At 43.5% G+C, this 25322-nt stretch overlaps 3 protein-coding genes across 9 annotated transcripts in view; all 3 read right to left on the bottom strand.

Moving 5' to 3' along the window:
- The window catches only part of LOC106580788 (large neutral amino acids transporter small subunit 4), a 30626-nt gene extending 26954 nt beyond the window's left edge, over positions 1 to 3672 (bottom strand). For both annotated transcript variants that reach the window (XM_014162202.2, XM_014162203.2), the window contains exons 1-2: positions 3425 to 3672; positions 1227 to 1442 (exon numbers count right to left, since the gene is read on the bottom strand). In XM_014162202.2, coding sequence (XP_014017677.1) covers positions 1227 to 1386 — 160 coding nt within the window. In that variant the 5' untranslated portion in view covers positions 1387 to 1442; positions 3425 to 3672. The remainder of the gene's footprint in view (positions 1 to 1226; positions 1443 to 3424) is intronic.
- Positions 3673 to 3836: 164 nt separating this feature from the next.
- LOC106580787 (NLR family CARD domain-containing protein 3) lies at positions 3837 to 9994 on the bottom strand. 3 transcript variants are annotated; one of them, XM_045703597.1, is made up of 9 exons: positions 9386 to 9994; positions 8645 to 8961; positions 6786 to 8283; positions 6166 to 6609; positions 5933 to 6019; positions 5649 to 5732; positions 5461 to 5544; positions 5114 to 5197; positions 3837 to 4872 (listed from the first exon to the last, which is right to left on the bottom strand). In XM_045703597.1, the coding sequence occupies exons 2-9, from the start codon at positions 8730 to 8732 to the stop codon at positions 4779 to 4781; spliced, it is 2463 nt and encodes an 820-aa protein (XP_045559553.1). In that variant the 5' UTR covers positions 8733 to 8961; positions 9386 to 9994; the 3' UTR covers positions 3837 to 4778. The 3 variants fall into 3 exon arrangements, with proteins under 3 accessions (XP_045559553.1, XP_045559554.1, XP_045559552.1); XM_045703598.1 differs by having other exon boundaries at positions 8645 to 9994; XM_045703596.1 differs by having other exon boundaries at positions 6786 to 8961.
- A 218-nt stretch (positions 9995 to 10212) lies between these two features.
- Positions 10213 to 25322, bottom strand: part of LOC106580786 (unconventional myosin-Ic) — a 78061-nt gene continuing 62951 nt past the window's right edge. For 3 of the 4 annotated variants that reach the window (XM_014162196.2, XM_014162199.2, XM_014162198.2), the window contains exons 15-32: positions 23858 to 23952; positions 23579 to 23625; positions 23218 to 23298; positions 22606 to 22711; positions 19811 to 19928; positions 19428 to 19541; positions 19023 to 19099; positions 18817 to 18885; positions 16774 to 16858; positions 15695 to 15854; positions 15029 to 15112; positions 14752 to 14845; positions 14582 to 14637; positions 14158 to 14293; positions 13890 to 13960; positions 13560 to 13657; positions 13051 to 13208; positions 10213 to 12721 (exon numbers count right to left, since the gene is read on the bottom strand). In XM_014162196.2, coding sequence (XP_014017671.1) covers positions 13082 to 13208; positions 13560 to 13657; positions 13890 to 13960; positions 14158 to 14293; positions 14582 to 14637; positions 14752 to 14845; positions 15029 to 15112; positions 15695 to 15854; positions 16774 to 16858; positions 18817 to 18885; positions 19023 to 19099; positions 19428 to 19541; positions 19811 to 19928; positions 22606 to 22711; positions 23218 to 23298; positions 23579 to 23625; positions 23858 to 23952 — 1618 coding nt within the window. In that variant the 3' untranslated portion in view covers positions 10213 to 12721; positions 13051 to 13081. The remainder of the gene's footprint in view (positions 12722 to 13050; positions 13209 to 13559; positions 13658 to 13889; positions 13961 to 14157; positions 14294 to 14581; positions 14638 to 14751; positions 14846 to 15028; positions 15113 to 15694; positions 15855 to 16773; positions 16859 to 18816; positions 18886 to 19022; positions 19100 to 19427; positions 19542 to 19810; positions 19929 to 22605; positions 22712 to 23217; positions 23299 to 23578; positions 23626 to 23857; positions 23953 to 25322) is intronic. The other variant, XM_014162197.2, reaches the window with a different exon arrangement.

Below are 25322 nucleotides of genomic sequence, written 5' to 3'. Positions count from 1 at the left end.
ATGGGCTTTCCTCTGACACCGCCTATTGTATAGTTCCTGGATGGCAGGAAGCTTGGCCCCAGTGATGTACTGGGCCGTACGCACTACCTTCTGTAGCGTCTTACTGTCAGATGCCGAGCAGTCGCCATACCAAGCGGTGATGCAACCGGTCAGGATGCTCTCGATGGTGCAGCTGTAGAACCTTTTGAGGATCTGGGGACCCATGTCAAATCTTTTCAGTCTCCTGAGGGGGAAAAGGTTTTGTCGTGCCCTCTTCATGACTGTCTTGGTATGTTTGGACCATGATAGTTTGTTGGTGATGTGGACACCAAGGAACTTGAAACTCTCGACCCGCTCCACTACAGCTCCGTCGATGTTAATGGGTGCCTGTTCGGCCCGCCTTTTCTTTTCAGCACTCCTACTCTGTGATTCTTTGTGAATGTGGCCCTGATTTCGTTTGCGTTGACCCTCATGGGGGAACTGATCATGTCAAATGTAAGTGGAAACTCATACAATTAATCTGCTCAATGTGATTGGATTAGAAACCCCCATCACTTCATCCCATCCTCGCCCACAGAATATCCATTTGATCTGAACATTCTATCACACCATTCTATTGTAACCCCCAATGAAAGAACTTATGGTATTGTTCTAAAGAGCACTATTGAAGTGTTGGACCGTTCCAACCAACGTGATTGAATTAAAACTACACAGACACATAAAGTCATCTTTGTCTCACAGTAGTGAAATAGAAACACATTTTGTTGCTGAATTAAATAAGCATAATAAGTAGGATTGCTTAGAACACACTTAATACTTGTCAGACCTTCCAAGCCCAAGTGATATCCATTCACATGTCTCACTTGCTGAGTGAGACTGCAATAGTATGATATAGAAAAAATGTCATAAAAACAAATGTTGCTAAATGTCACAATGAAACAAGCCTTTAAAGCAACATAAACCAAGCATTCATTGAAGCAAAAAAACCTTCCATCATTTTCATATGTACAATACTTGTGTAATAACACAAGTATAATACATATAATTATGGCATCCTTTTTGGGGTTTCTTATTCATTGTAGTAAAAACGGTCTACAACATAAAATATATTTTAGCACCTTGAATAGTGTTATACTGTATAAATCCAACCATTTGTCTTCATTTCCCAACCCCCTATATTGAAAAAAACAGGATATGTAACACAGAGCATTATGGGTATTGTAGTGCATCATGCTACACAGCCTTACCAGGTTCTCTGCAGAGGTAGGAGTAGAAGCCTTCAGACTTGAGCATGATGAGCAGGGAGCCCCAGCCCAGCAGCACAGCAGAAAACAGCAGGTTCTCTATGACTGCAGTCACAGCCATCCACCAGCGCCTGGAGAAGGCTGTGGCCAGGGAGGGTGCCATCTTCACAGGTAGAAGAGATGCACAACGGGAACGTAGAACAAAGGAGGGCTGGTGGCCTGGAAGATAAGGTTGATACATGGTAAGGGCCAGGCCTAAGAGTGTGAAGAGACACATTTAGTAGTTGTTTGACATGAGTTGTTGAGGGATACTTCAGAGGTAGCCTATACATAAGGGGGATATACCTACACAAGGATGCAAAACATGAATTTCCATTGCAAATAACAGAACATTACGTCAATTATGGTATGTGTACAGTAGAAGACGAAGCTATCCGTCTTTAAGTCACTGGGCATCCCTCGTCTTTGTCCTGTAGGATAATAATTTTTCACTATTACAAAACAGCTGAGCTCTTACAGGAGCGTGCCTGGACCACAAAACCCCTCCTACTAATGTCCCAAAACCCCGCCCTAGCTCCTTCTGATTGGCAGGTCGTTTTCTGGACCTCTACCATTGGCTGCATATTAACAAAGCTACCAAGAATGACTCCACGTGAGGGCAAGTTCCAGCCGGTTCGAACCAGTGCGGCGCGAGATTCTCAGCGAGGACATCTCCTTTTTTGTTCCCATCGCCATCTTCATCCGACGTAAATACATGCCTATGGGCTAATAATGGAACGTTATATATAATGAGGATCATTTGCCTCTACTATGCCTATGTATCACGAAATGTAGCCTAAAAAGTGTTTACATTTTTTTCAAATTCATTCACAAATAATTGTATGACCAGCGATGAACAACAAACCTTTTATTCATTAACACAAACCCACACTGGCCAATTAACTATTAGACATGCATGGCATTTTATATTAGTCTATGAGGTCGTATTATTTTCTCCTGATTTCACTGTAATTTTATTTTCACTGCATATTTGCTTATGTGTGTTCGTTATTTTATCGATATGTGTGAAGGTCAGGTCCTCGGTACTATGGACAACGTGTATTAAGCCTATATTTTCATTCGCCTTGTCCTTATGGGATTCTTAAACAATAACAGTATGGTGCGGGAAATGAGCAGCTCTGTAAACTGGTCTGAACTGGACTGAAATCATCAGCGGTCTCAATGCGCCTCAGCCTCCTCCTGCACCCCCACCCCAATCTCTTTCTCATGAAGCTCAGCTGTTCAGTATCGTAAACACAGCACGCCGCGCATATGAATAGTCTCACCATACGCACCAAAGCTGCAATTAGCCTACAGCTTCCATGCAATTCCAAAAATCTCTCTGTCCTTTATTGGTGCTGTTTTGGTAGCAACGACATTTAATGGTTTCACTATTAACATGCAGAACATTTCCCCGCAATGTTAATGTTATTATTAAAAGAGGAATACATGGACGCACAAGTAAGACAGTATTACCTAATATGGCTGTACTTCGTTGCAAAGAGCAAATTTCTCTATGGACATTAAAAATATATATTTTTTACTATTATATTCTATTATTCCATTCTAAACTCGTAAACTCAATCTGCAGAGAAGCAAATAAAATGATAACATGACACTGTGAAAACGTCGACATTTAAATACATTTTATAAGTTATCTGCATGCTGTTATTTCCCTATAATAATTGTAACATTTCGAGACGGTGTATAGTCTACTCAAGCAAAACACTATAAACAAAAACATAATTGGGATGGTCATCCCCCTCTAAAATCATGTTGACTACACATCATATAACAGTAAAGTTGCTATAGGGAAAACTAACACCACTGCAATCAACAATAAACACATAATGTGACATCCAATTCATTGTGTAATTGACTCATACTTTCCTTGATCGCCTATACACACACTATCATCTTAAGATAAGTTTCCATTGAAACATTGTTGCATGTTTTGTCTAGGATAATCAGTCTACATCATTTCAGGGTCGGCTACGAAGATATGACAGAATAAAAACAATGTTGCTTTTCTGCACACTCAGTGTAACATAGCTTATATCTTTTTTTTCAGTGATCAATTCTCAATAAATGCAAAAGTAGAGAGTTTACAGATTCCTCCCCGTAGAATAACAGTAGCGCATCCCTGAAGTGCAGTACCATACCTGAGTGTCTGGAACCACGAACAAGGTCGCCTGCCTCTCCACTGACTGGACTCTGTCTTTGACTTAAAATCTGTAGTTGTTATTCTCAAAAAACAAATAACAGCTATATACTGTAGACTTTAGACTATACTCAATCTTTTGTTTCTTTGCATCAACATCTCTCTTCAGCGCAGATTCCTGCTTTTATTTTCGCACCGAAAGCTGCACAAACAAGCCCGGGTCTCCATTGGCCAGGTCCTGAGCTAGAGACGAGCGCAAACCAATCAGAGAGCTCTTAAATGATTAAATTAAATAATTAATTGGTGACAACAGCCAGCTAATGTTTTGACACAAAGACAGGGTGGGGTGGGGTGGGGTGTTATCGTAAATACGATGAACTTAAATAGGGGGGGTTATGACAAATACGATTAACTTGAATAAGGACCGGTGCACTCATTATTTATTTTCAATTACATTTTGAGGTTTGTACATCGCCTAGTCTATTTATAGATAAAACAAAAACAGTAGTAGTTGTTTAATGTTTTTTTTTTTTTTTTTGACAAACTTTTTCCAAAGTGCATAACAAGGGTAATATGAGTTTCTAACTTAACAGGTGAGAAAATCTAGAATTAGATGTGTAGTAATAGTAGCACTGTCCCTCATTAAATAAAATCAAAGAGTGGGCATGAAAAAAAATGACCTTATTATTCAGGTAACGTGACATATTGGGAAACAAAGGATAATGCCATGTCCCTATGGACCAGACTAGGAAGGATGCAAACAAAAACACTGCAAAAATGTGTATATTGAGGGGGACATCTTGTGGTAGAATAAAGAAATACTCTCAACTTCGTTTTTTCACCCTCAACTTCATACATTTCAACATTAATTTTAGGTAGTGAAATTTAGTTGTGTACCAACTAATTATTGTTAACCATTAATGCCCAGCTTTGTTAGAGAGGAAACATGATCATTTCATTTGCACATAGTAGACTATGACCCTAGCCTTCCAGTAGGTAATGTGTATGCAGGTATATTGCTCTCTGCTGGCAATCCATGGAAGTGTTGTTTAAACGTTTAAGCTCTTTACTTGGAGGCATTTCTGACACACAAGAATGCAAACTATTGAAAAACCGTGTAAACCTATTGCAGACGATTTCATTGACCAATGGCTATATTCATTGACCTACTAAAACCTGACAACCAAATGTAAACTCTTAGTTGATTGAACAAAAATAAGAATGAAATACTAATAACATCTTTCATACCACGTATATGTGCAAAAGTACCATACGACACAGATTATAAACTATATCATCCACCAATGATAAAGTACTTGGAGTCTTATCATCAGCAACAGGAAAGGCAGATGAAATCAGATGCACACTTTGATGTCCAGATGAGAGGTGCCCCTGGCGAACTCCTTCAGCTTCCTGACTCCCTCCTTCGACAACTTGTTGTCAAACATCCTGAGCAAAGAGACAAAGTCACAATGAAATGTCAACATATGTAAAAGACTATCTTGTTCAAATAGCAGGAAATTGAGCAGATAACAGTATCAATGCGGAGTAAGCTAAATTACAAATGTTAAGGTTGCAGACGCATACCTCTAGATTAGAATTGGAATGCCTCAATGTTTTATAAGAAATGTATTAATTACAGCATTTACAGTACATGGTGTGTCACTGTGTGTGTGTGTGTACTGCTCACCAGAGATATTCCAGAGTGGTATTCTCAGTCAGTGCTTCCAGGAGGAGTTCTGCTCCCTTATCAGTAATCTGGTTGTCACGGAGCCTGAGCAACACAAAAACAAGTCTGTTGCTAACATTGATTTCTTTGACAAAAAGCCTATGGTCGAGGGTCAATCCAAGACAGATTAACAACCTAGGTACAGCAATAGTGCACATCTGTGTTTGTTTGAACCAAGGCCTTATTCTTGTAAATACCTAGTGTGAACTGACATGAGAATATGAGAGAACTTGACCACAGATGTGTAACTAGGCTGTTTTTAACCGCAAAGTATGATATCTTTCATAGCAGTGCTTTCTCATCTTCACCTGATATCTTTAAGTGTATGATTGGTCCGCAGTAGATCCGCCAGACAGCCCGCTCCCACATCGCCAATGTGATTGATGGCCATCCTTAAACCATGGAATGATTGCAGACAATGATTGGTGAGAGACTGCTTTATAATGAGTTTTATTGACTACCTGTAGCCTATCAGAGCATTGATATCCTGTGTTACCTGAGGTCGACCACTGTGTGGTTGTCTTTCAGTCCTTCTGTAAGCACCTTGAGTCCCTTACAACCCAGTCCTGTTCCCACCACCCTGGAACCAGAACAATTACACAGGGTCGTGTTCATTAGGGCATGCCATGGAAAACATTTCAAACCGCTTTGCAACAGAAAATGATTTTTTTTTGTTTTTTTATTGTGCCATGTAGTCTATGTAGTCCTTCCAAGGTGGTGATGTCATTTAACCCATCCAACTATTCTCTCTGCATCAATTAGCCCTTATACTGTACTCACCACAGTCTCTCGACACGGCAGTCTGGGCTCTGCATGGCACAGGCTAACACAACTGCCCCCTCTGGACCCAGTGGATTCTGCCCTAGCCTTTATGAGGAAAGAATACAGGAGATAAATTCACAGGGTTTTCATTCTCATGTATCAAGAAACAAATACAGTTGGGAAAAAAAAGATAACTTCCTTTTTTGTGTTTGGAATAAGCATGATTTAAGGTGTTACACGTCTTAGCCCACCTGAGGGTGCTGAAGAGAGGGAGTACAGGCAGCAGTCTGCGCAGGCCCTCTGCGTCCAGCCCCTGGGCCTCCAGATTCAGATCCTGCAGGTCTGGGATCAGCTGCAGCAGGAAGGCCAGCTCGCTCCAGTCCCTCTTGGCTGGGCCAGACTGGTCTGGGACCTGTTTTTGGGCCAGGACCTGCAGCCAGCCTTGTAGACGCTGGGCCAGGCCTGGGTCCTGGGCCTCGTACAGGCAGTGGCACACGTTGACCTGCCTCTCTGGACTCAGTCTGCCATATTGGAGCTGGGAGTGGAGCAGGCTCAGAAGAAAGGGAGGGGTGGGAGGAGGAGGAGAAGAGGGAAGGGACAGAGAGGAGGAGGGAGATGGGAGTATTTGTGATCTGCCTCGGAATAGTCCATCCAGGATGACACGGGTTTGAGGTACCAATAAGCCAGATACAAATCTACCCAAGGAGATAAATGCAAAATAATGTACAATTAATGGAGGGAGAAAAATAAATTAACAAAGAGACATTTTCTGAACGTTAATATGGGATGAAGTGAATGAGAAAACACAACACTACTTTTGCCTATGTATTTGTAGATATATATATTTGTATGTACACATTATTTGACCTACCTGCAGAAGAGGTCCATGTGACCAGACTGATGGTGTCCACCCCAGGAGAAAGCCTTCTTGACATATCTGCGCAGGAGCCGTCTGGGCCTCAGCAGCTTATTAGCAGTGGAGGTTAACACTTTGTGCAGGGCGACTGGAAACAGGGCTACACCAACGGCTGACTTGAGCCCTGAGAACGGGTCTGAGCCGGAGAGGGCCTGCAGGACATAGTACAGAGCAGCCAGGAACTCCTGTACACTAGTGTGGATGAAATGGAAGCTCCTCTGGCAGGTGAGCGAGGCCCGGTCCTCTCGGAGGATCTCCACCAGGAAGGTCTTGGACAGCCCACTGCAGTCCAGGGAGAAAGAGCTCAGATCAGCCTGGTCAAAGAGGAAACGTCGCTCCAGCAGGCCCTTGAAGGCAAGGGCTCCCAGGTTTCTCAGCGTGGGCTGCATCTCCCGTAGGACCCGCGGGGCCTCCTGAAGACACTGAGGGCTGCAGCCTTCCTGACTGTGGCCCTCTCCGTGGAACACCAGGATGGACTTGAGAAAGCAACAGTAGATCTCTGTGATGGTGATGGGCTTGACATGGCCGCTCATTAACATCACCCTGGGAACAGTGGAGGAGAAGGTTGAAGGTGTTGGAGTGGCTTCTTCAGCCCTGTTGTTGGAGGCGGAGCTATCACTGGAGCCTGCTGGCGTTGTCCTAGCTGTATTGGGCAGAGTGGTGGTGGTGACTTGGCTAAGGCAGCAGGGGGCTCTATCACAAAGGGCAGTGGAGACGATCCAGCAGAAGGCTGGTATACGACACATGAGCTGGAGGGGCTGGTAGGAGGAAACGTAGCCCCACACGGCAGATGCCACCAGGGGAGAGTTGCAGCTCTGCTCAAAGTAGTGCCTCTGCTGGTCTTTAGAGAAGCCCAGGATGCTGTAGAGCTGGGTCACCAGCAGGGGAGGGACCTTGGAGACGGCGTGGGGCCGCGATGTGACCAGGATGGAGATACCGGGGAGGAGGTGACCCTTGATCAAGTTCACCACCATCTCTCCCATGCCCAGCTTCCGCTCTGGGTCCGAGCACTTGGGGCTCCGCTCAAATTCCAGGGGGAAGCGGAACTCATCGAGCCCGTCCAAGATGAGTAGGATCCGGCCAGGTTGGGAGTCAATGACCCAGGGCAGAACAGGTTTGAGGTGGCTGTAGTGCACCAGGAGAAGCTCCTGCAGGCTCTGAGGCTCACTGAGCAGATTGAGCTCTCTGAAGGATAGGGACAGGACTATCTTCTGGGATCCAGAGTCCTTTGCCCATTCATGAACCAACCGTCTCACCACCGTGGTCTTCCCACTGCCAGCCACCCCCGAGAGCAGACTCACGTCCTCTGCTGGAACAGACAGCAGACTCTGGCAGACATCTTGAAAGGTACAGACCTGGTCCTGGCTCCGGAAGGCGTCACCCACCATGGCTACCTCGTGCTGGTGGTACTGCAGGGGAACAGTGTAGCCCACGCACCTGGACAATGTGATATCTGTAAAGGAACAAGACTCATCACTACTCTCTGAACTACTACACCTAATTGTCCTGATACTAAGGTAATCAACGGGACTGTGCTGCCTGCCTAATATGTCCTTGTGTTTCGTCAAGTGCTCCTGCATGTTGGTTGGACCAGAGCCACTGCTGCTGGGTCCAGAGCCCTCAGGTGGGATAGCTGCCACCATAGACTCAGACTCCTTGTTGGCTCTCTGTGACTGTAGAACATGAAAGAAGGCTCGACAGGCTTCCTCTCCACGCCCGTGTAACACATCCAGCAGATTCCTCATGGAGTCCCTCACCCCCAGGCGACCTCCCCCTCTCACCAGGCTGAGGTCCTCCTCAGTAAGAGCCCCTACCTGGTAAAGAAGCTCCTGGAGGTGGGTGACATTTTGGCTCCAGCTCTCCACCAGTTGCACACGACGCTCCTGTAGTGCTATAGTGCATGGCCCCACCGCCATTGTGGGGACTGGGGAGACTCACTCTTGCGGTGACTGGTTTAACAGAATATATTTGTCTATTGTCCACTTATTCAATAACACACAAGACTCACAAGCAAAGTGGTTTGAATATGGCAGTGGTTTTAATAAGTGGGTGAAGGTCTTCTTTCCCTTTCCTTTCCATAAATTGAGGAATTGTTTTCAGCATAAAGTGGCACAATACAGATCCACATGGCCTAAAACAGGAAATATCATTAAGAAATTCAATTATTATGACTTCAAAACTTGATGTAAGCCTAAAAATAATCATGTGACATTGTAGCTTAAGCTATAAAACAAACTTGTCAACTATAAATGTTGCTGTATGTTATTCTATTCTAATTATTAAGTCAACATAAATAGAAAATAAATAGCATAAATATATTTGTTTATGTGATATTGGGCTTCCCAAAACAAAGCAAGATTCCATAATAACCTACGATGCCACTAAGATCACAAGAACTTAACATGTGTAATTACATGATTATTACAAAACAAAGCATGGCATCAGTGACATTAAGGCAGCACAAAGTGTAAAATGAATGTAAAAATATGTAATGTAAAATATACAAATAAAGAGTCCAAATATAAATATAGAACGATTACTAAAAAGCAACTTACCCCTCCCTTTTGAAAGTGAAACTAACAAGCAAAGACTTGAAAACTTCCCCAAATGATGAACCACTGATATGAACCACTGAGCTAGCTAGCCTATAAGTGAACATTGATTGACTGCCGATGCCACATTTTTAAATAACAGTTCAAAAATATTATTAAAGCCTGGTGTGTTGTTTTTTTATACACCGATAAAGCAGAGAGACTATTCAAACTCATGACTAGAAATGATGTCAACTTCCTCATCAAATCAGAGGATTGCATCACTTCGTACAGTCCCTTGAGATCAAAATCCCATTTCAACATGTTGCAAGATGGTACGTTTCAGCTGTTCTGGCTTGGTACTATAAAGACTGCACAGTAAAAATCAGAGTAGGCCTAACTTTACTTGCATAATCTAGTTAGGGTACATTTCTGATGTGCCAGAAAAGGCTGCATATTCTGTCCAGAGTTTGGATTTAATCAAAACATTGAACTCCTGATTAGGTTTCTATCAAATACACTTAAAGGGATAGTTCCCCCAAATTAGAAAATGACATAAGTTTCCTTACCCTGTAAGCAGTCTCGGGACAACGTATGACAGCAAGCCATGCTTTGGTTGTGTACCTGGTCACTGTTTAAAAAAATGGAACTTTTTAGCATTTGAGGCACAACCCAATGCAAGTAACTGGTACCCATATTAGCAAAACTAACTCATGGATTGCTGTTATACCTTGTCCATTGACTGCTTACACGGTAAAGAAACCAATATGTCATTTTGTAATTTGGATGAACTACCCCATTTAAAATGCACCAAATTATCAAGGAAATACGTTTGTAATGAAGGACCCAGACAGAATCAATAAGTTTATTTTGACATTTTAGTAATTCATCTTTAGTGTGTTGGTCTAATTCTACATGTTTGTGCATACAGTAATTCAGGACTGAACTTGTGTATTGTAAATGATTAAACATGGGGAGACAGGCTTTACAGAGAATCTATGACATTTTAAAGGAGGAATCAGATTTTTGGGTGTATATATACACTTTTTTTACTCTGGAATAAGTGACATCGTCAAGGAGGTATTTGTCACTGAATTTCATACAAAATTGGTTGTATTTCTATTAAACTCAAGGCACATTAGCAACAAAGTTTTTGAAGAAGACAAAATGCATGTTACACTTCTACAAATCCTCACTTGGCTCAAATTTCTTATTAGTGCACAGAACACAATAGTCTGGTCACAGATCTGTTTGTGCCGTCTGGCATTGGAATTGGCAAGCGAGCGCAAACAGATCTGGGACCAGGCTAACCAAACACATCTCCAACCAGGAAAATAACACTTTAATTGACATATAATCATTCAACAGACAATTAACAGACATTGCATCCACTATTGCTTCTTTGTCTAGTGTCAGTGCTGTGGCACACCTTTATTTAGGCATATTGCACCTGTCTTACCGCTCATTCATTGGGTTGTCAGCTGGACACAGTTCAGAGGCTGGGTCATAGAGGGAGGAGGATGGGAGGGGCACTCGAGAGGCAATGCAAAGAAGAAGCAGCACAGAAACGTGAAGAGCGAAACGTAGCTCAGAAAGTCACAGCTGGGGAGAGGTGCGTAGATTCAATCTATGAACTGTAGTGTCACTCACGTGGGTCATACCAATAGACCTCTGGTTTGTTACAAAGATTGATAAGTGTTCCTAAGGATGTTACCATTGATCCATGTGCTTTCTGTGAAGAACACCCTTGGCTATGAGTATAACCTATGATGTAGGTATTAAACACCAGGAAAATACTTAACTGCACTTGAATGCTGTGCCTAGGGCCTCATCGCTCTTGAAGACCTGGGTTTGGAAGTGCCAATCAAAACAATAACCGCATGTTGAGAGGGCTAGGCTGTATTTTGTTGAGACACCAGTATCAGCTTGGCTGTATTATAGCCTAACACTGTGAAAATGCTATATCAAATCTGTAGTGCATTCGTCTTTAGCATTGTCCCTGTCACAAAGCTAGCACAAAAATCCTCATCAGGAAAGTAAAATGGTAAATGTGGTAAAATAAGTAATGGATGTTGTTCTGACTACTACTATATCCTGATGAGCTGCTACACATAACCAGAGTGTGGAAATGGCAGCCTGGGAACCTGACACAATGGAAAGCAAATGGATCATAACATGTTTCCAAAAACCTTTTACTCTACGGGTTTAACTTGGGAGTGAAACGTGTGTGTCTGAAGTATTTTTCGTAGGCCATCCTGAGCGTATACGAGACATATCTGTCTCTAACAACAGTGGACTCAACGTCATCCCCAAAGTGTCATTGTTTAATTGGTGTATCGACATAAATAATCCATTAACAATAACTTAGTAAAGGAGAAAGGCACAATCATTGGGAACAAACAAGCGATAAATGGAAAGACAAAACGGTTTTCTATTCTCCCCCCCCATTTTCATTCTCACACCTTTTTCCTAATTTCTTTCTCACTTTCTTTATCTCTTATATATTGTAAAGGCCATTCACTATGGTGTTTCCATTATAAATCTATTATAAAATCTCATTTCAACATTCTGCTCACCAAAATGCTTTGGTTTCCACTTTCATTTGGGCTACATGACATCTACATCAAAGAACGATTTAGTGATCTATGGCACAGACCAAATTCTGACCACATTCTGGACAGTATGCTCTGGGTCAAAGGTCACACACCCACATGACTTCTCTGTTGATATCCTTCGGTTTCAAAAACCTCAAGAGTATTGCGTCCGAGTCTAAACAAGTTTGAAAAAAATAAACTATTCTTATGAACTTCTCTACCAGATTCCCTGCTCCTCGATAGTTTATAACAAACCTAGCCTACATACCATCAGCCATGTACTGCATCTCAACTTTAACAAAAGCTTCTTCCCCAAACAGTTAACAGAGCAGTATCAGAGAGGGTGTAAAGTCTACACTGCTGAACAGAGAAAATATTGTGAAAAAAGAATGACAGAAAGAAAAAGCAAAGGAGACCCTTGATTGCTTGGTCATGTTCCCAAATTAAGCAAGACAGGCATAAGTAGTGCAGGCAAAAATGCACCAAAACATTGTTATTCCTTGGCTTCATATATAAAATCGTGATATTCAAATAACAAGTATTAATCCCAAAAATATATAAACATAAATATCAATTAGTTTCGCTGGACTTTTTCTTAGTTGGAAGCACATGCCGTTCATGTAGCGAGAGCTGGCATTTGATTGGCTTAGGCAGAGCCTGGTCTGCGGTTGTGATTGGTGAATGGGAGCGTATTCTAGGAAGGACTTCCTTGGCGTGGTCAGATGATCAGTCATGGCTATCATCTTGAGTTCAGTCGAGGGGCAGTCTAAAACAGTTCAGGGAAGACATCAGAGGTAACCCTTACAAAGACGTTACCTTAACCACCCAAGCAATCAATCAATGATTGATTGGTTATCTTTACAATGTAAACATGCAGAACAAATGGTCTCTACCTGAGATAAACTGTACATTGATTTTCATTGTAGGTGTAACAGGGGGCGTTAACAAAACAATCATGTCCTACACTGTTGTATACTTCCCACAACAACAACCAGCTTAAAAAGTAAAGTACAGTTAGCTTATATAAATACTAGTGCAGGACTCCAACAATGAATCAATCAACTCCAATCATGCAGTATTGATGTTCCAACCTACTGTCTTAGTCCTGTAGGGGAGGACTGATGCTTTATATCCCTCCGTTATTCCGACTCACCACTGAGAGGTGGCCATTCTTCGCCTTGGCAACCAGCAGCTCAGAGCCAGAGGTGAAGTCTATGATCCCTTCTTTACCTTGGCCCATGGTGAAAGTTATACTGGGAGAGAGAGAGAGAGAGAGAGGAAGAGATGAGCTGCAGTTCATTTACAGCCCCCCCCCCCCAAAAAAAAACGATAATTAAATGAAACTAATCAGATTGCAGATGGTGATGTATCACTGGTGTCTATGAATTCAGGTCCTGACAACTGATGGTAGTATTCCACGTAAGCCCCTTTAACCCCTTGACGAACCCGTGCGTCATGAGCGTGTTATATATTTATATTAATAAAATCTGAACCGGAAATGTTAGGAACGTACAGCTGTTTTTAAATGAAAGCTGACATTCCGCTGATTAACACGGTATATGGCTTATCTAGTTCCAGGTATCTGTGTCAGGGCAACAACTCACCTTCCCTGGTTGATGTTGATGCTGTTGACCTTGTCAGCACAGATGGCCACTTTGGTCAGGGTCTCGATGATGTGGTCACTCTGTAGCACCACATCTCCCTACAGACCAGAGGAGGCAGGAGAGGAGTTACAGAGATACAGCTTCACTACTAGCCGGTCCCAGGTCGATTTGTGTTTGGCGTGACAATGTCGATATGTGTTGGCAAGACAGCACAAACAGATCTGGGATCAGGCTACTTCACATAACATCGGTTAAGTATGTAATAACCAGTGTGTAATGGGGTTATGACCATGTTATGACTGTGTAAGATAGAGCTGAGGTCAGCCTCACCTTCTGTTTTTTGTCTTCAGTGGGCACATGCAGTACGAAGACGCCATCACTGAGCGAGCTGACTGAAATGCCTGAGGACAAGACAGACCGGGAAGAGAAATAAATGGTCAATGGGAGAACTATGAGCATCACTCAGACCAATTCAGTACGGCCTCTGTAAGGACCCCAGAAAACAACTCCCTTTCAATTCAAGAAGTAAACAAAAATGTCATTTGAAATGCTATTGACCCCCCAAGCATCCTCTCCCCATGACCCTGTGACCGCTGACCTTTGAGGGCGGCGTAGTCGATGCGCTGCTTGAGCTTGGCCTCCTCTACGATGACGGCACTGTTGGAGGTGAGCAGCAGCTGCCTTGGTCGCGCCTTGTAGCCCTTCCTGTCGTACTTGGTCACTGGGACTGCATACTGAGGAGTGGGAAGGGGACATTATTAGTGGGGGTTGTAATATATCTTGAAGGATTTTGTATTTTATTGGACGGAGGAAAGACAGTGTGTCAAAGGCAGTGGGCTGGATTCAAACATTTGAGCTGTAGTCTGCGGCACTAAATAGGCTAGACCAGCCATGATCAGAGTTAAGAATCAATAACACATTAATATACTGTATTGACTATATATTAAGACAAATATCCAACCTTACATAAATCCCAAGTAGAGAATTGAATGGCCATATTAACACGCTAGTACTGTACTGACCTTCATCTTCTCACTGCCAAGTGACTGCAACACCTTGGGGTTAATCTCCTCTCCATCTGAGGAGAGAGAGGCACAGGAAGAACGTTAGGTGTGTGTGTGTGTGTGTGTGTGTGTGTGTGTGTGTGTGCATGAATGCGCGCGCGCGTGTCTGTGTTAATCAAGGCACTTACTGAGTCGTGTGCCCACAAAGAGCTTTGGGACACTTTGGGGGTAGTTGTCCTTCTTGTTTTTGAAGATCTCACTGGCCACCATTTTCTGCTCCAACTTCATTGACAGACAGTGAGAGAACGGACAAACATAGTTTGGAGAAAAGTTGTATTGGTGAAGTAGGAGAAGACCACTCCACATTGACAGTCTTTAAAGTTCTGAACTCTGCGGATTGATGAAGAGCTATGAATACATTTGAAAGATATCAAATGTACTACTATACTATCGTATCCTGTTTACCTGGTGTTTCCACTCTGGGTTGATCCTCTTGCAGTAGCTCCACACCATGTTCTGCATGTACAGTTTACGTAGCTGTTCCGACGCCTATTGGACGGAGAATGACTTGTCACGTACCATTTTAACTACTCAAACATGTCATCAAGAAAAATGCCTTAATTCAGACCATTTCAAATGTAGCCTACAGCAGTGGTTCCCAAACTGTTGGGCGCGAGGGGTCGGCGGGGTCCCCCCCCCCCCAAAATAAAATATTTATATCAGTCCTGCTTTCAACTTACTCTTTAAAGTTATAAGGTGCAATTTAGAAATTGGGTAGTGCACCATCGGTTTTCCTCTTGTCAGTCATTACATACAAGTTATAAATGGCTCTCTAAGGTAAGAAATACCCAGATCAACTAGCCCATGCCAGCTAGCGTTTTTTTAGCTAGGTTTTCTTAGCCCATAGATTTTGTTGTAATGTTTGAGTCAGTCAAATATCACACGAATATACATTAAACATGCAAAATGTTCTCTCCAGCAACAAGAGGGGTGTGAACAGTTTGTGTCATGAAGATTCCTTGTCCCCAGAGAAAGACGTGGCACGCGCAAGGGGGACGCTGGATGTTCCCCAAAGCAGGAAGTAGGGCCTGAGTGCAACTTTACACAGTGTTTCGTGTAAAGTTGCGTTACCTCGATGAGGGCGGTTGGGGGCGTGGGCCAGCTCTTGTCCAGGACTGTCTTGGGGAGGTTCCTGCGCAGCTTCATTAGGAAGGAGTAGCGCACATAATCCAGGAAGTACTCATTCTCAGGACAACGCTCATTATGGCGGTAGATGAAGCCCTTGATGAACCTGAGCGAGAGACAGGCAGACAGAGAGACAGAGAGAAAGACAGGGAGAGACAGAGAAACAGAGAGAGAGCTTTGTAAACACTCCTGCACACATGAATCAACAAATTGATAAGAACTTCTATACAGCCACACACATCACTGCCAAAACCATAGGTGTCCAAAACATGTGTGGATATTGTCTAGGTAAATGATTTCCACTAGTTTCTCCATATGAGTAGAACCCGTATAACTTCAGTAATCCAAGGGAGCCCATTGAGCCGAAAGCAGTGTCACAATAGGCAGTGGTGGATAAAGTACCCAATTTTCATACCCGAGTAAAAGTAAAGATACCCTAAAAGAAAATGACTCAAGTAATAGTAAAAAAAAGTCACCCAGTAAAATACTACACGAGTAAAAGTCTAAAAGTATTTGGTTTTAAATATACTTAAATATCAAAAGTAAAAGTATAAATAACTTAAAATATATATATTAAAATATATTAAGCAAACCACATGACACGATTTTCTTGTTTTTTAAATTTACGGATAGCCAGGGTCACAGTTCAACACTCAGACATAATTTACAAACGAAGCATGTGTGTTTAGTAAGTCCACCAGATCAGAGGCAGTAGGGATGACCAGGGACAATTTTCCTGTCCTGCTAAGCATTCAAAATTTAACAAGTACTTTTGGGTGTCAGGGAAAATCTAAGGAGTAAAAAGTACATTATTTTCTTTGGGAATATAGCTGAGTAAAAGTAAAAGTTGTAAAAAATATAAATAGTCAAGTAAAGTACAGATACCCCAAAAAAACAATTTCAGTACTTAAAAGTATTTTTACTTAAGTACTTTACACCACTGACAATAGGGCAATCTAATGAATAGTCATGAACCTTCTTTCACCATCCTAGTTAAATAAATCTTGTGTCCAGAAGAGCCCCACCTGCGGATGGTGTTGGCCGCCTCCCTTCTACGCTGTGCCCTCCTACAGGCCAGGATGCCCCTCCACCATGCCTGGACCACCACCGCTGGAAAGGGACGCACAATTTATGAATCTACTTGTTATTTAACAAAGTTCATTGAGATCCATTGAAGAGAGAATCGAGACCTACAGTGGGGTAAAAAAGTATTTGATCCCCTGCTGATTTTGTACGTTTGCCCACTTACAAAGAAATGATCAGTCTATAATTTTAATGGTAGGTTTATATGAACAGTGAGAAACAGAATAACAACAACAAAAAATCCAGAAAAACACATGTAAAAAATGTTATAAAATGATTTGCATTTTAATGAGGGAAATAAGTATTTGACCCCTCTGCAAAACATGACTTAGTACTTGGTGGCAAAACCCTTTGTTGGCAATCACAGAGGTCAGACATTTCTTGTAGTTGGCCACCAGGTTTGCACACATCTCAGGAGGGATTTTGTCCAACTCCTCTTTGCAGATCTTCTCCAAGTCATTAAGATTTCGAGGCTGACGTTTGGCAACTTGAACCTTCAGCTCCCTCCACAGATTTTCTATGGGATTAAGGTCTGGAGACTGGCTAGGCCACTCCAGGACCTTAATGTGCTTCTTCTTGAGCCACTCCTTTGTTGCCTTGGCCGTGTGTTTTGGGTCATTGTCATGCTGGAATCCCCATCCACGACCCATTTTCAATGCCCTGGCTGAGGGAAGGAGGTTCTCACCCAAGATTTGACAGTACATTGCCCCGTCAAATGATGCGGTGAAGTTGTCCTATCCCCTTAGCAGAAAAACACCCCCAAAGCATAATGTTTCCACCTCCATGTTTGACGGTGGAGATGGTGTTCTTGGGGTCATAGGCAGCATTCCTCCTCTTCCAAACACGGCGAGTTGAGTTGATGCCAAAGAGCTCCATTTTGGTCTCATCTGACCACAACACTTTCACCAGTTGTCCTCTGAGTCATTCAGATGTTCATTGGCAGACTTCAGACGGGCATGTATATGTATTCTTGAGCAGGGGGACCTTGCGGGTGCTGCAGGACTTCAGTCCTTCACGGCGTAGTGTGTTACCAATTGTTTTCTTGGTGACTATGGTCCCAGCTGCCTTGAGATCATTGACAAGATCCTTCCGTGTAGTTCTGGGCTGATTCCTCACCGTTCTCATGACCATTGCAACTCCACGAGGTGAGATCTTGCATGGAGCCCCAGGCCGAGGGATATTGACAGTTCTTTTGCGTTTCTTCCATTTGCGAATAATCGCACCAAATGTTGTCACCTTCTCATCAAGCTGCTTGGCGATGGTCTTGTAACCCATTCCAGCCTTGTGTAGGTCTACAATCTTGTCCCTGACATCCTTGGAGAGCTCTTTGGTCTTGGCCATGGTGGAGAGTTTGGAATCTGATTGATTGATTGCTTCTGTGGACAGGTGTCTTATATACAGGTAACAAGCTGCGGTTAGGAGCACTCCCTTTAAGAGTGTGCTCCTAATCTCAGCTTGTTACCTGTATAAAAGACACCTGGGAGCCAGAAATCTTTCTGATTGAGAGGGGGTCAAATACTTATTTCCCTCAGTAAAATGCAAATCAATTAATAACATCTTTGACATGCATTTTTCTCAATATTTTTTTGTTATTCTGTCTCTCACTGTTCAAATAAACCTACCATTAAAATTGTAGACTGATCATTTCTTTGTCAGTGGGCAAACATACAAAATCAGCAGGGGATCAAATACTTTTTTCCCCCCACTGTAGGCCTGTATGTATCAAGCGTCTCAGAGAAGCAGTGCTGATTTAGGATCAGGTCCCTTCTGTCAAAGCAATCTTATTCGTTGTGATAACAAATAAAAAAATGCTAAAAACTGATCCGAAGTCAGCACTCCTACTCTGAGACGCTTAATAATCCATCGACCAACTGAACAAGACGAGCGTAATCGAATAGACATGCACGGTGAATATAGAGGAAGTATATGCTTGATGACACATGGGTCTATAGACGTAGGTGAGAAGAGAAGAGAAGCCTTCCTACCTGATGACCTGAGTTTGCGGTATTTGGTCTTCTGGCTGTAGCCCTTCCAGGATGACTGCAGTTTGCTGGCTGAAGAGAGAGAGAGACAAAAGATGTTCAGAGTGTTCAGATACTCTACTTACTGTATCTTCGAGGAGAGACTACAGTCCAGACAGACAGCAGGTGATGGGCGTCAAGTAAGACCACGTGATGTGACTCTCTCTCACCAAGGCTGTGTTTCCTCGTTTCTAGCGCGTCCTCTGTGGCGAACAGGGTCTTTGGAAAACGGATGAAGATTTTGGATCTGGAAAGCAAACGGAGCTCCAGTAAGCTGGCAGTGTGGCTTTATACAACACACAGGGGCAGTCAGAGTGTTCAACACCGGGGGGGATTTAGTTCAGCCCTGACGAGATAATTGACTTTGGTCACTTAAGCCTTCCCCTGAGAGTAGACAAAGTTATGGGATTAGATCAACACTAAGTGGGCACTGAACTTGTTAGGGAGATGGGATGTAGATAAACAAATGGGAGATACATGTACTGTATGTCACTAGAATTAACACGTGTGTGTGTTAGTCTGCATCTGTGTGTTTGCGTACCGCCTTGACTGTTGTCACCGGATAAGGGTCTCACCTGCCCAGCTTGTACTCCTCAGGTTTGTAACCCAGGTGTTTGACCAGTGTGGAGACTCCATCTGCCAGCTTGCCCTGCCAGCTAGGCCAGGTCTCTGGGCACAGGGACTTATACCTGCCAGGGACGGACAAAACAACACACACAGACACTGGTATATTATATGAAAAATATTCAATTTAGGTTATATCATTAACTTTGAATAGTTGTGGAGATTGACTAATCACTTGCAGGTGTATTGATTTTCTAACATAATTCATGAATCTGCCATTGAATAAACCTATAATGTCAGGGAACGACATTCAAGCCTGATAGGGGCAGGACTAGCTCCGAGCCGGGCAGGACTAGCTCCGAGCCGGGCAGGACTAGCTCTGAACCATAGTCACCTCTGGAGGAAGGTCTCATAGTGGCGGCGGTAGGCAAAGCCAGCTCTCCTCACGCGGAGGTTCTCCATCAGACCCAGGTACTTCACCTGATGCCTGATGAGAACCTCGTCGAACCGTCCTGAGACAGAGAAACCACAGCCTGAGTTAGTACATAACTGGTGAGATTGCAATACATTGTTATTGATGTTTTCTGGGGTTTTTTTTGTTAAATGGTTTGGTGTTACAGTTGTTAGCATACTGGAGCAGTAACGCGTGATGCTTATGCAAATGAAAGAAATAAAACACAATTGATTCGACTTATTCCCAGAAAAGTAGACAATGGACAATAAGGAAGGATGGAGTGAGGAGAGAAATAGCAACAGTAGCAAAGACACAGAAGGCCATCTATTGACAAAGGGCAGCTCGATATACTGAGAAACAGTGTGAAGTACAGTGCTGCCATTGATGTTACTGAACACAGTCAAAACACATGGTCAGATTTAAGAATCGTAGATCCAAGACAGACAAGATGTTAGAAAAAGATATAGAACTGGCACAGAAAAACTAAGTGTGATAGCAGTTTTAAAGCTAATTTCCTGCAATTCTACACATTTTGTCATTGGACTGAGAGAAATTGCAGTGTCAAAGCTAAATTTCCTGCAATGGCTTTTTCCGTGTTTTTATGCTATCTGAATTACAGTTGAAGTCGGAAGTTTACATACACTTAGGTTGAAGTCATTGAAGCTCGTTTTTCAACCACTCCACAAACTTCTTGTTGACAAACTATAGTTTTGGCAAATCGGTTAGGACATCTACTTTGTGCATGACAAGTCATTTTTCCAACAATTGTTTACAGACAGATTATTTTACTGTATCACAATTCCAGTGGGTCAGAAGTTTACATACACTAAGTTGACTGCGTTTTTAAACAGCTTGGAAAATTCCAGATAATGATGTCATGGCTTTAGAAGCTTCTGATAGGCTAATTGACATCATTTGAGTCAATTGGAGGTGTACCCGTGGATGTATTTCAAGGCCTACCTTCAAACTCAGTGCCTCTTTGCTTGACATCAAGGGAAAATCCAAAGAAATCAGCCAAGACCTCAGAAAAGATATTGTAGACATCCACAAGAAAAAAATTGTAGACCTCCACAAGTCTGGTTCATCCCTGGGAGCAATTTGCAAACGCTTGAAGGTACCACGTTCATCTGTACAGACAATAGTACGCAAGTATAAACACCATGGGACCACACAGCCGTCATACCGCTCTGGAAGGAGACGCGTTCTGTCTCCTAGAGATGAACGTACTTTGGTGCGAAAAGTGCAAATCAGTCCCAGAACAACAGCAAAGGACCTTGTGAAGATGCTGGAGGAAACAGGTACAAAAGCATCTATGTCCACAGTAAAACGAGTCCTATATCGACATAACCTGAAAGGCCGCTCAGCAAGGAAGAAGTCACTGCTCCAAAACCGCCATAAAAAAGCCAGACTGCGGTTTGCAACTGCACATGGGGACAAAGATCGTACTTTTTGGAGAAATGTCCTCTGGTCTGATGAAACAAAAATAGAACTGTTTGGCCATAATGACAATCCTTATGTTTGGAGGAAAAAGGGAGAGGCTTGCAAGCTGTAGAACACCATCCCAACTGTGAAGCACGGGGGTGGCAGCATCATGATGTGGGAGTGCTTTGCTGCAGGAGGGACTGGTGCACTTCAGAAAAATAGATGGCATCATGAGGAGGAAAATTATGTGGATATATTGAAGCAACATCTCAAGACATCAGTCATGAAGTTAAAGCTTGGTCGCAAATGGGTCTTCCAAATGGACAATGACCCCAAGCATACTTCCAAAGTTGTGGCAAAATGGCTTAAGGACAACAAAGTCAAGTTATTGCAGTGTCCGTCATAAAGCCCTGACCTCAATTCTATAGAAAATTTGTGGGCAGAACAGAAAAAGCGTGAGTGAGCAAGGAGGACTACAAACCTGACTAAATTACACCAGCTCTGTCAGGAGGAATGGGCCAAAATTCACCCAACTTAATGTGGGAAGCTTGTGGAAGGCAACCTAAACGTTTGACCACAATTTAAAGGCAATGCTACCAAATACTCGTTGGTTGTATGTAAACTTCTGACCCACTGGGAATGTGATGAAATAAATAAAATATGAAATAAATAATTCTCTCTACTATTACTCTGACAATTCACATTCTTGAAATAAAGTGGTGATCCTAACTGACCGAAGACAGGGACTTTTTACTGGGATTAAATGTCAGGAATTGTGAAAAACTGAGTTTAAATGTAGTTACCTAAGGTGTATGTAAACTTCTGACTTCAACTGTACTTAAACATAACAAAATCAAATTGGGGGCCCACACACCATGCCATTTTTTTATTCTCCGACTGTCTAGTTTTTATTTTGGTGATTGTTAGTTCTCAGAGATGATCTTATTTAAAAAATATATTGCTACATATTTTCTACATACTTTATATCTGGTTTTAGTTTTAAGTTTAAGCATTTTACATCCCGAAAAAAAAAACACACACACATACATACATACATACATACATACTTTATTTCAACGATTTAACAGCAGCGGTGCGCCACTGCTAAATAGATATAGGGGAAACATTGTATTCATTAGGCACCAAACGGAAGCAAAGGTACTGAAGCAAGGAGGGTCTACCACAACCAAATCAGAAAAGCTCATTTTCGTTCGCTGTCGAACAACGTTTTGAAACATTTTGACCCGGTTGCGCCCTAATGAATACAACCCCGTTGACAGCACGTTATGAGCAAGGCATCGGTTCCATCCTACCTGCTTGCTTGGCATCGTTGGGCTTGATGCAGCGCACATACGACGGCTCCTTGGACATCAGGATCTCCATTAACTTCGCCAGGCTGGTCTTGAACTGGGTCGCTGCCTGGAGGCAGAGACAGAAGGAAAGAAGAAAGAGTGAGCACCGAGCGAGGGATGTAGAGGAGCAGAAAGAGGAGAGGAGCAGGGAGGACGGCTGCTGGCCAGACTGAGGCTGAGACCGGACAGAACACAGGTCCCAGTGTGCTGGTCACATTGCCCAGGCAGTGACAGGGTTGGGGGCAGGGCCGGCGAGAGAGAATGCGTCGTCAACAATGCACACAAACAGCCAATGGACTCGACACCAGCGACCCACGCACCCTCGACCACCGTGCGTGTGTGGAGGGCAACCGAGTGTCAGGGCATTCCTGAGTGTGTGAGCGGGGAGCAGAGATTCCCCTGTCACTCACTTGACCCCACAGTGTGGAGGAAGGAAGATCCACAGAGCGTAAACAAGTGGCTGTTTGTAAGTGTGTATGAGACAGGACATGTATATATGGGTCTGTGATTGTGTATCGGTATACGCGTTGGGATACATTGTATGACCTTTGCACTCCGAGTGGCTGTTCTCACCGTCTCAGGTCTCTTGTTGTCCTTCAGCTCCGCCCGGTCAAAGCACTGGGTCAGAATCTTATTATCAGACATACACATGACCTGTGGATGGACAACACATGGAGAATGAGTACAACTCACTACGACTAGAACTACCACACTGCTCTTCAAACTCACACATTGCGCACACACACACACACACACACACACACACACACACACACACACACACACACGGAGAGAGACAGAGACAGAGAGACAGAGACAGAGAGACAGAGTCTACCACAGTGACACAACATAATCTTAGAGTCTAGTTTCCAATGATATCATCCATCTCCCATCTAAATCATTTTGCCATTGTCCTGAACTCTCTCTCTCTCACCTCTTTCAAGTTCCTGAAGAGGAGGTCATTGTTCTTGTCCAGAAAGCCTAGAGGGGGAAGAGAGAGAGTAAGAGAACATGCACACCAAATATGGTTTGCGGATGAAAATGATTACACACACACACACACACACAGTAAACAGACCACTACAAGAAGTACAGGAATATCCAAGGACAAACGTAACATCCTTCCTCTCCCTCTGGTCATCTCACTCTCGCTTCCCCCTAACAATTGATCCTGCTGCTCCATGCGCGCGCACACACACACACACACACACACCGTTGACGTTGTAGTTGACCTCGCCAGCGTAGTGCAGCAGTCTGAACTCCTCTCGGCCCATCACCTTCCGGGTCTTTCCATCGGCCAGCTTGTGACTACGAGGATTACACAAACATTAAGTGACAAATTATTAGGGCACACCATAGCAAACATTATGCAATGGAAAACCAAAACAAGCTTTTCTTATTAAAACACGTTCAGGTATCCCTCCCTGTTGCAGTCTGTTTTCTTCCATTTGGTACCTAATGAACACAACATAAACTCAGCAAAAAAAGAAACAGCCCTTTTTCAGGACCCTGTCTTTCAAAGATAATTCGTCAAAATCCAAATAACTTCACAGATCTTCATTGTAAAGGGTTTAAACACTGTTTCCCATGCTTGTTCAATGAACCATAAACAATTAATGAACATGCACCTGTGGAACGGTCGTTAAGACACTAACAGCTTACAGACGGTAGGTAATTAAGGTCACAGTTATGAAAAGTTAGGACACTAGAGCGGCCTTCCTACTGACTCTGAAAAACACCAAAAGAAAGATGCCCAGGGTCCCTGCTCATCTGCGTGAACGTGCCTTAGGCATGCTGCAAGGAGGCATGAGGACTGCAGAAGTGGCTAGGGCAATGAATTGCAATGTCCATACTGTGAGACAGCGCTACAGGGAGACAGGACGGACAGTTGATGGTCCTCGCAGTGGCAGACCACGTGTAACAACACCTGCACAGGATCGATACATCCGAACATCACACCTGCGGGACAGGTACAGGATGGCAACAACAACTGCCCGACTTACACCAGGAACACACAATCCCTCCATCAGTACTCAGATTGTCCGCAATAGGCTGAGAGAGGCTGGACTGAGGGCTTGTAGGCCTGTTGTAAGGCAGGTCCTCACCAGACATCACCGGCAACAACGTCGCCTATGGGCACAAACCCACCATCGCTGGACCAGACAGGACTGGCAAAAAGTGCTCTTCACTGACAAGTCGCGGTTTTGTCTCACCAGGGGTGATGGTCGGATTCACGTTTATCGTCGAAGGAATGAGCGTTACACCGAGGCCTGTACTCTGGAGCGGGATCGATTTGGAGGTGGAGAGTCCGTCATGGTCTGGGGCGGTGTGTCACAGGATCATCGGACTGAGCTTGTTGTCATTGCAGGCAATCTCAACGCTGTGTGTTACAGGGAAGACATCCTCTTCCCTCATGTGGTACCCTTCCTGCAGGCTCATCCTGACATGACCCTCCAGCATGACAATGGAACCAGCCATACTGCTCGTTCTGTGCGCAAATTCCTGCCAGATAGGAATGTCAGTGTTCTGCCATGGCCAGCGAAGAGCCCGGATCTCAATCCCATTGAGCACGTCTGGGACCTGTTGGATCGGAGGGTGAGGGCTACGGCCATTCCCCCCAGAAATGTCTGGGAACTTGCAGGTGCCTTGGTGGAAGAGTGGGATAACATCTCACAGCA

Source organism: Salmo salar, chromosome ssa20, assembly GCF_905237065.1.
Source record: "Salmo salar chromosome ssa20, Ssal_v3.1, whole genome shotgun sequence".
Taxonomy (NCBI): domain Eukaryota; kingdom Metazoa; phylum Chordata; class Actinopteri; order Salmoniformes; family Salmonidae; genus Salmo; species Salmo salar.
The sequence above is the reverse complement of the archived record's forward strand: the minus strand, read 5'-3'. Positions and strand labels throughout refer to the sequence as shown.